The following is a 13,227-nucleotide window of genomic DNA, read 5'->3' on the forward strand; positions in this document are numbered from 1 at the left end:
ATTTTATTAAAATAATTAATATTTTTAATGGGGTTCCTAATTCTAAACTTAGGAAAATAAAAATTTTAATGGGTATTAATCTAATCAAGGGTGAAACTTCTAGAAAAAGCCACAAATCAAGCCAAAACGATCTGAACCTTTGATTATGTTTTAATCTAGGTCGTTGGTTATCCAATAGGATGATATAAGAAGGGGCTTGAGGGTCATTTGGAAAATACACAGAGAGATAGAGAAAATCGATTTTCTGAAGTGAGAAGTTCTCAGAAGGAAAAATCGATAGAGGAGATATCTTGTAGTTGAGGGGCAAGGATAGCAACTTCCAGAGAGAGAGAGATTCTCAGCCAAAGATACATTAGCAGAGAGAGGCAGTGAGTGATCTAGAAGTCTTGATACAGAGGCTGACGTAGGGCCAGAAGGGCCACACAGAAGCAGCGCAGAGGGAGAGAGAGAAGTCTGAAATATACAGAGGAATTCGATTTTCAGAAGCCAGAAGCAAGGGTGTGAGACTGGGAGGAAAATATTGAATCTCCTGGGCAGTAGATAGACCATCCAAAGAAGTGAAGCAGCACCCACATAGCTTGACATTGGGATGACATAGACACTGCGTAGAATCAGCGCAGAGGCAACTAGAAAAGAGGGGGGCAGTGAGTTTGGGGCTGGATCAGCCAGGATTTCTCAATGATTGTGTGAGGTAAACTCACAAATATTCTTCCAGTATTTCCCTCTGTAATTGAATAACCCTGTGAGGTATTCAGTGATGTATTTAGATTTTGATATTTCTTAATAATAATAAACCCTCAGAGCTGCTGCACCAGTTTTCCCGCATTGGGTTTTTACAGGGACTTTTTGTCCAAAAATAACTATCATATGTGTTTCTATTTTCCTTGATCATTTTCTATTTTTCATAATCATATTTAATTGGTGTAGGTTGCTTCCATAATTTACTTCAATGTTTCGGGAAGAAATCTGAAATACGTTTGTAATATTATTTACAATCTAGGAGAAGTAGATTCAGTTGGTTGAAGTAGGATTCCTAAGATTGTTAGATCTAGGAATTTTCACATGGTAACATACATGTTGATGTGAAACAGGGAAGACTAGATCTCACACTGAAGCAAGGGCCAACTTGCTACAGCAAGTAGCAGTTCGAATCCCCTAAGGGATTGCGCAGTTCTGGCCAGGAAGGCTATATTTCCATGGGTGTCTCTCTCTGAGCGAGCCGACAGAGAGGTAAGACTGCCAGATCGAAAACGTGCTAAGGAAGAGGGAGCTACATAGAGCTAGAGGGACATAGTTTTCTGCAAGCTGAGTTTTGCGCAGAGAAATCGTCAGAAGGAAGAAGCATATTGCATATTGAGGGAACACTTCCTCGATGATTTCTACCGAGGAAATCAATATTTCTCAGTTACTGAGCAGCAGAAGCAGAGGACTAGCAGACTTACCAACTCCATCAGGGAGTGCATAAGGTAGCCTAGGAGCTACATAGTCGTTATAAAGAGGGAGTTGTTCAACATTTTTCGGAGGATATGGAAACTAGTGGTTTGAGGGTTCAAGACAGTTTGGACAGGGCTTCCAACTATGCCATATGGAAGGCTAGGATGACTTTCCTTCTAGATGAGCATGCCCTCAAGACATATGTTGATAATGTGGTAGTTGTCGCGGCAGATGCAGATACGCTGAAGAATTATAGAGCTGAGATGGCTAAGGAGAAGAGGATGATATTAGATGGAGTCATGGATCACGTGGTGTGTCACATTGCTAGCAAAGGAACCACTAAGGAGATGTGGGATGCCTTGGCCACATTGTATCAGTGATCTTTCGAGCAATGGTAGATGCATTTAGAGCAGAAGTTGAGATCTACTCAGATGCAGAAGGGAGAACGTGTGGATTCGTTCCTCACAAAACTGAAGGAAACCCGTGATGAGCTATCAACTGTAGGACATACACCTCAAGATTCGAAGTTGGTGAGACTGGCTCTAAATTTTGTCTCAGATGAGTGGAAAATCTTTGTCTAGAGTATCTTAGGCAAAGTAGAATTTCCAAATTGGGACAAGATGTGGGAAGCTTTGAAACAAGAAGAGCTGAGGAGAGACCTACTCAAGGTAAAACTTGACGGGAGTAGCAGCAGCAGTGGATCGAAGCCCAAAGTGGAGGAAGAGGATAATGCATCTCTTGCATTGAAGGGACACCAGGGGCAACAAAGATGTAAGAAGGACATCTTCTAGGTGAAGTTCTTCAAGTGTGGTGAGATGGGCCACTATGCCTCCCAGTGTCCTTTGAAGAAAAAGGACAAGGATGAGAAGCATGATCCGAAGGTTGCAACCGCAAAGATCAAACAGGAGGAGGAGTTTGCCATGACATCCAAGATACCTCCAAGAGGGAGGTGGGTTGATATAGAATTGTAGTTTGATAGAGCTACAAATGGGAAGGATCCTTGAGGAGCCCACCTCTTAGATCATCACCTTACTATGGGAGCCCATGATCAGTAGTAGTGGGATGGTGGAGTTTTCAGTTGGTGCCATGGAGTGTTGATTCGACAGATGCAGTGGTTAGTAGTGCTAAAACGTGAGCAACACATAGCAGAGAGGCAATAGTGCGAAGAGGCATAGTGTAGAGCTTCAGCAACGTAGTGGCTTCAGAAGAGAGTGTGGAACTAGCATCAGTTAGGATTTCAACACCAAGATGTATCCACTGAATACTTGTCCAGTTTTGGTTGTTTTCAGTTGCTTATCTCAACAACTGAGTTGCAATACGAATGCACTGTTAGTAGTGGCAGTGCTAGCAACATAGCAGATGCAGCATTTGAGAGGGAGATGTAGTACAGATGTAGGATTGACAATGGAAGTGTCAAAGGAGTCAGGTTAGTAGCAGCAATAGTGTAGTAGTTGGTGGAAAGCATGCCAGACATCAGCAGCGTAGAGGACGATGCTTCAGAGTCAAAGCAGTATGCAGTAGTAGTGTATTGCTAGAGCACATTCCTCGCCAAGAGGGAGTGTTGATTTGGGGTAGTATCGGATGTGCTCTAAGCCTCAAATTTTGCAGGGAGACTTGGGCATAGGTATTCCAAAGAACCCAAAAAGCGTTTTGGGAAATTCCACCCAGAAGTGATTTTATTAAAATAATTAATATTTTTAATGGGGTTCCTAAGTCTAAACTTAGGAAAATTAAAATATTAATGGATATTAATCTAATCACGGGTGAAACTTCTAGAAAAGCCATGGATCAAGCCAAAAAAATCTGAGCCATTGATTATGTTTTAATCTAGGTTGTTGGTTGTCCAACAACAAGATATAAGAATGGGCTTGAGGGTCATTTGGAAAATACACAGAGAGATAGAGAAAATCAATTTTCTAAAGTGAGAAGTTCTCAAGAGGAAAAAATTGATTAAGGAGATCGCTTACAGTTGAGGGGTAGGGATAACAACTTCTGGAGAGATATATCCTCATTCGATGATACATCAGCAGAGAGAGGCAGTGAGTGATACATAGGCCTTGATGCATGGATAGAAGGGCCACACAGAAGTAGCACAGAGGGAGAGAGATAAATCTAAAATTTGCAGAGGAATTCGATATTCAGAAGCCGGAAGTCAGGATGTGATACCGAGAGGCATAAATCAAATCTCTTGGGCAAGAGATAGACCAGCCATAGAAGTGACACAGCACCTAGAGAACTTGATGTTGGGCTGATGCAAACACTGTGCAGAGGCAGCTAGAAAAGTCGGGTGGGGGGGGGGGGGGGGGCCGTAGTCAGTTTGAGGCTGGATCAGTTGGGATTTCCTAGTGATTGTGTGAGGTAAAATCACAAAGATTCTTCCAGTATTTCTTTCTATAACTGAATAACCATGTGATTTATTCAGTGATTTATTCATATTTTGCTACTGCTTAATAATAATAAACCCTCAAAGTTGTTTCACTAGTTTTCCCGCATTGGGTTTTTCCGGGGATGTTTTGTCCAAAAATAATTGTGTCCTATGTGTTTCTATTTTTCTTTCTCAGTTTCTTTGTTTCAGAATCATATTTAATTGGTGTAGGTTGCTTCAGTAATTTACTTCAATATTTCATGAAGAAATCTAAAATAAGCTTGTAATGTTATTTACAATCTAGGAGAAGTAGATTCAGCTAGTTGCAGTAGGATTCGTCAGATTGTTAGATCTAGGAATTTTCACATTGGTCAGTGCACGTGAAGATATTGAAAGGTTGAGAAAGAAAAACAAATCTTAAAAGGAGTTTTTGGTCAAAGAAAACATTGTAGTTGTTGAAGCATTACTCCTGCAAATCAAAGAAGGTAAGAGGATACAAGAGACTTTAAACCAGCAACTCAGTGAAAAGAGTCAAGATTGTGAGAGACTAAAAAGAGAAGAGGTTTGGCTCAGAAAAGAGTTGGTAAAGACAAAAACCAGTTGAGTTTTAATTAAAGGTTTGGAAAGGGGACATAAAATTTGAATGATCTTTTGGAAGCTCAGAGAGGCTCCACAAATCGATTTGGTCTTGGATTTGAGGTCGAGTCTATCTTAGCAGTAGATTCAAATGGAAAGAATCCAATTACCTTTGTGAAAGTAGTTAAAAATGGTTACAGTGCAGCAATAAAAGAAGAGTCATCACAACAACAAAAAGCCAAAATCAGTCTGCAGACCAATAGCCAGTAGCAATAACGCAATAACAAGAGAATTTTTTCCCAACAAAATAGCAGCGCTGGATAGTCAAATCGAGATTCATAGAGGTTATCCCAACAAAGCTTTAGAAGTCAATTTCTTGTAGGTATGTAGACATATTTCTAGGGTATTGCTTTACATGTACCAACTATGGACACAAGGTAATGAACTACAGGGTGAATTTATCATACAGACAACACAGATCAATAAAAAGAAAATATCAACATGATCAACAAGTCGGAAAGACGATTAGAAGACCCATGTATAAAAAATATTTTGCTCCTTTGAAGAATTTAATTCAACTCTATTACTGTCAAAATTTTGGCCATAGTGCAGTTGAGTGCATATTTAAGAATAAAATGCCTAATCCAGTTATTGAGAAAAAATTTCAAGAGCCCAGAGTCTGGAAAGAAAAGGAGAATTCACAACATTGAAACATGATCTTGTATGCTCAGAATGAAGACAATAATTGGTATGTGGATAGTTGTTTTTCCATAAACATTTCAAGAGGCAGAAGTAATTTTTTGAGTAAGTTTTTGACACTACTCCCTGATTTATCAGCTACAATTTAAAGGAGCTACAACCCCTAGCTTGATAAACTACTACGAAAAGGAGCTTCAACCCCTAAGTATTTACCAATAACTACTGGAAGGAGCTACAACGCCTAACTTGCAAGCTACAACTTGCATGACCTCAATGATTCATCTTTCATAAAAATTTCACACTCAAATCATGAAGCCAAGCCTTTTTAACATAATTCAATTCGTCTCTCAAACACTCACCAAAACCACCATTACAAACACCTTCGTCAATATCTCATTACTAAACAACTCACCTTCATCCACAGTTCCACATCTATGTTCCTCTTTCTGCTCTATTGCTTTGCAAATTTGACTTTGCTAATAAAGAAAATTGAATTGATATTTTTCGAATTGAAAATTAATTATCTTGCACTTTGATTTTTTTTTTCCCATAAGGAAAATCGTAATTTCATTAAGATAAAGAAATTACATTCTGTAGATGCAGAGCATATTTAGATCACAACATGACGAAAAAACAAAAAAATTTGCCTTGATCCACGCAAGGAGGCAGCAATATATAAGGTTGTAAAGCCAAACAGTTACCATATTGTTTATCCATACTGATCAAACTGTCAATATATACATACAAGAAAATATGTTATGTGGTTGTCCATAACAAAACCGATATATAACAGAAATTAAGCAGGAAAGTCCATGAATGGCCGATGGAAGTATTGGTAGTATGCTCCATCATGGTATTCTCTAATCAACCAGATGCCCGGCTCCCCGAGCGCAGCTTCTTTGGATAAGCTGTCAGCAGCCCCGTTCTACTCCCTGAAAATATGGTTACATGTAAAAGAATCAAAAGATGAAATTAATCTCAAAGTTTCATCCAAAATATGATTCAAAGTATAAGTAGAGCATCTAGTTTTCCTGTTCAGCCAATCACATATGATTTTGGAATCCCCAAATAATTGTAAATCTCTGCAGTTTTTTTCCAATGCAAAATGTATGAGGTGTTTTGCAGCAAGGAGCTCAGCAAAATTGTTTGTGCCTCTTTTGAAGCCTATAAGCATCCTAAAAGAATGTTGTTGGTTTAAATGCAGTATAGCCCCCCCACCACAGCCTCTCTCTTGTGCAGCACCGTCAAAAAATGCCCATGGTTTGTTATGATCAATTTGTACAAGTGTAAAGATGCGGGTGCGTCGTGGTGAAGGATCATCTGGGATGAGGGAGTAATCAGCCATGACTCTGGCAGCCAATACAGACCATTTCGGCGTTGAATCCTGAAATATTAATCTATTTCTGGCAATCCAAATTGCCCAGCAAATCAGTAGGGGGAGGTTGCGGAGTTTATGCGATGATGTTGTAATAAACCAGGACTGCCAGGCCTCAGGAATAGTTATGCCTGTCCAATTTGCAGATGGGGCGATAGAAGGGAGAATAAGTTCCCACAATTTACGAGCTATTGTGCATTCAAGGAACAAGTGGGAAACAGATTCGTTTTCACTCTTGCATAGGCTGCACCAATGGGGGCCGAAATGTGCGCGCTTGAGGAGATTATCACTAGTCGGGATTTTGTTTCGGAGGATGGTCCACATTAATAGCCTTGTTCTAGGAGGAGCTTTAAGCTTCCAAAGATGTCTCCACCAGTCGGTGATTATCAGAGGCTTTCTCGATGCCGACAGAGCCAAATATCCTTCTTTGGGCGAATATCGGCCATTTTTTGAAAGGGCCCATATGATCTCATCATCTCCCTCAAGGATTCAAATGTGGGCTTCTATAAGGGCCAGAGTGAAGTCTTCCCAATGTTGTATCCATACAGGAGGAATGTTTAAATGATGAGCAGACTTCCAAGCCTGTTGTAGGAAAGAGGTATTCTCCGAGTCTGCAATTTGTGCTATATATGTAATGTTTTGTTGATGGAGATGTTGGATGAGATCCATGGGGAGTCGGTGCATATTCCCACAGCCCACCCACGGATCGAGTCCAATGCGAACCTTATTTCCTGAACGAATTCTCCATGTGATACCCTCTCTGATGGGGTTCAAAGCCTTGAGGACAACCTTCCAGATGATAGAGATCCCCGAAGTACATTGGTGGGGTCTTCTAATCTAGTCCATAGTATGCATCAGGGCAATGTATTTTGCAGAGGTAACCCGCGTCCAAAGGCTGTCTGCAGATACGAGGTGCCAACCAAGTTTAGCAGCAAGTGCTGAGGAGAAATCTTCAAGCTTTTTGAGGCCCCATTCCCCCCATTTTTTAGGTAAATTCAGGGCCTCCCACCTGACCCAAGCAAAAGTCCTGCCCTGTTTGTTCCCTTGCCAAAGAAATATGCAACAGAGGGATTGTATTCTAGAGAGAATGCCTCTGGGAATCCAGGCTAGAGACATCCAATAAACAGGAGTGGCTTCTAGGACACTTTTGATAAGTGTGAGGTGGCTCGCTCGCGAGAGATATTTGAGATACTAGGTATTAAGTCTTTTTTCCATTTTGGAGATGAGCCAAGTCCAGTCAGTGATCTTATAACCTAAAGGCTTCAACTTGTATCCCAGATATTTTAAGCCTTCAGACAACTGCAACTGAGAAAAACGAAAACGTTGAAGAGCAAAATAGATCTCATGTGGAGTACATTCAGCAGTTGTCAAAGTGGACTTTCTGTCATTGATGAGCATGCCTGTAGCCACTTGAAATAGAGAGAAAGTGGCTTTGATGATACTAAGGTCTCCAATACTGCCATTGAGAAATATAAGGATATCATCTACAAAGAGTAGATGGGTCAGGATGCAACCCTCTGTTATCTTTATGCCCTTTAATCTGCCCCTTCGATGTTCTTCATTAATGAGTCTACTGAGACCTTCCATAACTAGAAGGAAGAGCAAAGGCGATAGGGGGCAACCCTGTCTCAATCCCCTTTCAGATGTAAAAAAGGGGGATGCACTTCCATTCACCAGGATGCTGAAAGGGATGTTAGTTATGCAACTCATGATCCATTTGATGAACATGAATGGAAATCCTAAATGAGTTAAAAGCATTCTAATATATAACCAATTTACCCTATCGAAAGCCTTTGATAAATCAACCTTCAAAATCATACCTTTGCCACGCCTGGTGTGTAGAGTATGTAATACTTCCTGAGTAGTACCCACAGCCTCATGTATCTACCTATCCTGTAGGAAGGCGAATTGCTCCGGTGAGATGTGGTTGGAAAGGATAGGTCTCATCCTGTTGGCAATGATCTTGGCAATAATCTTGTATATACAGTTGCAGAGTGATATGGGGCGAAAATCCTCATAGGAGGCCGGATTTTCTGTCTTCGGGATGAGTGCAATGAAGGTAGAAGTGATAGAAGTCTCAAGATATCCTCTGGTTCTTGAGTCCTCAACAATTTTAAGCAGGTCTCCACCTATAATGTCGAAGAAAGCCAAATAGAATTCTATCGACCATCCATCAGGTCCGGGGCTTTTATCCTTTTTGAACCACTTTAAGGTGGCCTCCAATTCTTCGAGAGTAACTTCCTTTGTTAATTCACCCCCCTCCTCTTGATCCACAAATCTAGGGAAGAGTTGTGCTACCTTGATGATTTCTGCCAGGTTAGTGTCCCTCGGGGCACTGTATGTGCGCTTGAAGTGAGAAGTCGCAAGCTCAGCCAATTGTGGGAAGGTATTAACAAACTGCCCCTGGTCATTCTGTAGCTGCCATATGGTGTTGATCGCCTTTCTTCCATTGGCGAATTTATGATAGAATTTTGTATTTTCGTCCCCTTCATGCATCCAAATGGCCCTACTTCTTAGTCGCCAGATTTCTTCCCTATATTTAAGTATTTTTTCCCTGGCAGAGTATTGAGACGCCATCTTCTCCTTATGTTCCTCAGATATGAATATTCCTCCTTGATCATTTTCAAATGCAGCTAAATCAGATTCAATCTTTCTGAGGGAGTGTTCCTCCTGTAATCTTTTATTGTGAGCCCATTGTTTGGACATTTTCTTCAATACTGTAAGATTGTGTATAAACCCTTTGATGCTGTCATCCCTTCCCCAGGAGGGTTGGCTTTCCAGAAATCAGTGACCATACTGATGTAGGATTCTTCCTTAAGCCAGGCAGAGCAGAATTTGAAAGGTCCTCTAGGTTTTACTCGCCCTCCATCAATCTCCAAAAAAATGGGTAGATGATCAGAGATCCCCCCTGTTCCAACCCATTGTCGGATATGAAAACCCAAATCAATAACCTTTTCTTTGACAAGGAAGCGATCAAGCCTATGAGCCAAACCGTCTTCCCCAGTCCTGTTATTCCTCCAGGTCACTTGTATTTTAGCAGAGGGGATATCAATCAAATGGTGAGAGTCCAATACAGATAAGAAGTAATCCGATAGGGAGTCTCGTTGAGCTCTGTGTCCCCAGGACTCAGCATGTCCGATGGAAAAGTTGAGGTCCCCGCCAAGGATCAGGTGGTCATCCAAGAATAAATCAGAACCTAGGAGGTTTTTCCAAAAAGCAGGTCTGTTATGGCAAGGCCCATAAACATTAAAAATCCTGAAATTCATTCCAAGATCCGCAGATCTGATGTCTGCACCAAGGTGACCAGCTCCTCCCCAGAAATTGAGCATCTTGATAGAACGAGTATTGTATCCCAAGGCTAATCCCCCAGATCTCCCATGTGCATCAAGCCCAATAAATGTCCACCCAGGAAGCATATTTTGTAGAGATTGTGTAATGTCAATTGCTAGTCCTAGGGTCTCTTATAGGAAGATAATATCCAGTGATACATATGTAAGTAAACGACGGAGTGCTAGTTTTTTGTCTGGCCTAGCCAGCCCTCTACAATTATATGAGAAGATCTTCATGGAGGGGGTACAGAAGGGGATTCTCTAGCTCTAAGTGTCCTAGGAATAGTATATTGTATACCCAATGCAATCTCATCTCCTGCCATAAATTGGGCTTTTGATAGGGAGGAGGGTCTACCCCTATGCAGCTTAGGGGGAGGGGGGGAAGTGGATAATATCAAGCCCAACATGGTCCTGGGCTTGTCGCTTGGATTTTGAGCGAGTCATGTACCCCGCAGAAGGGGGGGCCTGATAGGTAGATGAAGATGGTGGGAGGGGGGAAGGCGAAGGCGAGGATGGAGCTAGTGAGAAGATGGGGCAAGCCGTAACCTGGCATGAGAGCGGAGCGGTGGCAGCAGGTTCTAAGATCAGACCCAAACCCAAATGAACACTGGATGGGTTCATGGAATGAAGACCAGAAGATGATCCAGATATAATGCAGTCAATTTGAGATGAGCAACAAGTGGAAGCGGAGATTAAGGGAGGATTCATACCCAGCGAGGGAGAGCCCTCGGATGGCGCCTATGGACGAGCTGGTGGAGGCAGTTGAGGATGGTGAGGAGGCCGCCTCGCTTCTTCAGCTGTGGGGGTGCCGTGGTATTTTCTGATGGAGACTTCTGCTTTTCGGCCAGGTCCTCAGTTGCAGCCATATTTTGTGGTTCTGTAGATGCCTGACTCCGTGGTTGAACGTCCTGTGAGATGGGCGGTTGGGCCGCCGCTTCCTGTACCGGGGACTGTTTTTGAGTCTTGCCTAATAGAGGACAGTCTTTATAGAGGTGTCCTACCTTGTGGCACCGCCGACATCGAAATGGCACACCCTCATAATCCAGCAGTTGTCTCCTGGTGTTGTTCCGCCACCGAATGTCAATGTGTTCTAGTAAACCCTCCGAGAGATCCAGGTGTACCAAAATCCTGGCATAAGCCATCCACCCCGAAGACTGAAATGAGCCATCATATGTAAGGTAAATGCCTAGGGCATTCCCAATCCACTTGAAAACGTCCTCCATCCAGAAATGTAGAGGCAGTCCGAGAAGGCGAACCCATATAGGACCAGCATCAACCCGCTCCTGCTCCGGATCAAACAGAGGTGTCCATCTTCGAAGTAAAACAGGGGCCTGATCGATGTGCCAGACCGTGGATAGCACCCAGTTGGTATGCACAAGACAACTAAAGTGCAAGGCAAACCACCCTTTTACAAATGTTTGTACCTTCAGGATGTCTTTCAGATGTTCTCCCCAGACCTCCAAGGCCCATTGCTGAAGCTTCTCCACACTATAATGTCGGCCGCGAACCCGACACACAAGTACCTTTTCAATTGTGTCCATAGTGTTAGCACCTAAATCTGCCTTAGGCTGAAAGAAGGCAAAAATTAGGGTAACCACAAACCACGCTCAGTCTGGTCGCTAGCCCTACCAGAACAGGAGAGGGCTCTCTCCGAGTCACGCTCAATGAATAGATGATCGAAAACGGTCTGAGATGACTTAAAATGCAATATTTACCTTAGGCTAGTAAGTGAATAGGGATTCTGGAAACAATTTTATGAATGACCAAGCTTTTGGGATGTTATGGGACCAGCGCTCAGCAAAGAACAGAGAATTTAATACAAAGGCACAGATTATTCTATGAGGCAAGGTAGGTGGAAAATGTAACAATTTAGTTTGAGGTACCGCGGCATGAATAGATTTCTGAAGAAAGTGAAAAGGGCATAGTGACATGAATCCTTTTCAACAGAAGAATAACATTGAACATGAAATTTTCCCACAGGCAAAGCAATAAAATTGAATTCTACCTAATCTCACTCAGAAAATTTCACTGGAAATGAACATGAATTGAATTATGAAACATAACGAAATACATATGAAACCATAAGGAACACATTTTCTACACTCACAACCACAATAATCTCATGAAACAGAGCCGATGCCTTTCATTAATTCTCTGTCAAAAATACATAGTGAAGAAACAAAGTTTCTTTCCCACAGTCTCCCAGAAGTTACAAGCCAACCAACCCTTTGCAAATAACTTGCATACAATATATAGAATGTGTGAGGAAGAGATATAACACCCAAGGATTGGGGAGTTACTCGAATCATTACAAAATGGAGATGGAGAGCCAACCATCAGCTACAGGTGCAGCGCTGCAAACATGACATTTGGCTTGGCGTGACCGTTTGCCTTCCTTCGCCACTTGGATAGAAGCCAATCTGGAGAAAAAACTCTTTAAATGCCACCTTTGGTGCTAAAAAATCGAAGTGTAGATGAGTGGGCCCACTTGGAGAAGTCGCGAACCAAAATTTCGTGAAACGGAGCAAAATTGGCAATTTTTCCTCTGTGCACCACGCCATTTTCTCTGTGCATTGTGCTATTTTGGGCCCTGTTTTGGGGCACTTTCAGGTGTCCAAAATGTGCCCAAGTGGGCTTGCTGGAAAGCCTATCCTGTCTACTTTCTAACTCAACTGGAATTTTCAAATTTGGTGCTCATTTTCTCCTCCAAATCTTCATTCTCCCAAGACTGCTTTCTGTGTGTCAAAAAAGTGGCAGAGAGGCCATTTTTGGGTGTTTTTTTTACCTTTAGGAGACCCAGATCTTGCCCAAATCTCTTGCCCGGACACCAGTAGTCATAATTTTCCATGTTGAATCCAAATCTGCAAGCCATTTCTCAATTGGAGCCCTAGAATTTTAGCGTCGCGCCAGTGGCACGGCGCACAGGGAGAAAATCCCTGTTTTTTACCCAAAAAATTACCAAGTGACCAAAATTTCCCCAAATTTTTTGAAATTTGGGCTGGAGGATCTCTATGGGGTGCTATGATGGGCCAAGGAAGCCTCAACCAAGATTCAAAGCCGATCTTGCTCTTTTGCCCGTTTTTCCCTTCTTGTTGCTTTCCTCAATTTTGCTTTCAAGTTCCTTATCCGGGCCTGTGCACTCATGTTTCGCACCCTGTAATGGAAAGCCATATGTCTCAATAGAGAAAGGTCCTGGTCGGCTTTGTCCAGTAGCCTCTCCAAATGCATGTTGACCCTCTCAAGGTTGGCCTCCCGATCCTCATTGATTTCTTGCTCCAAAGATGTGAGCGCAACCCTTCTTCTTTGAGCAGCTTGGCGATGCTCACGGATGTTCTGCAGCTCCATGATCATCTGTTGGTCCTCAAGCTATTTGTTTCTCTGCTCCAGGTAGTTCATGTGCCATTTGTCCCTCTCAAAGTCAAGGAACAACGAGTCAATCACTGACTGCT

The 13,227-nt window shown here is 42.3% G+C and overlaps 1 protein-coding gene across 1 annotated transcript; it reads right to left on the reverse strand.

Annotated features, from left to right (window-relative positions):
• Window positions 1–10,482: 10,482 nt before the first annotated feature.
• On the reverse strand, window positions 10,483–11,319 carry LOC149141870 (uncharacterized). Its single transcript, XM_089451357.1, has one exon. The coding sequence runs from the start codon at window positions 11,317–11,319 to the stop codon at window positions 10,483–10,485; it is 837 nt and encodes a 278-aa protein (XP_089307483.1).
• Window positions 11,320–13,227: the final 1,908 nt, after the last annotated feature.

This window comes from Pinus tabuliformis, chromosome X (assembly GCF_031772625.1).
Source record: "Pinus tabuliformis cultivar Carrire ecotype Pingquan chromosome X, CPIR1, whole genome shotgun sequence".
Lineage (NCBI taxonomy): Eukaryota > Viridiplantae > Streptophyta > Pinopsida > Pinales > Pinaceae > Pinus > Pinus tabuliformis.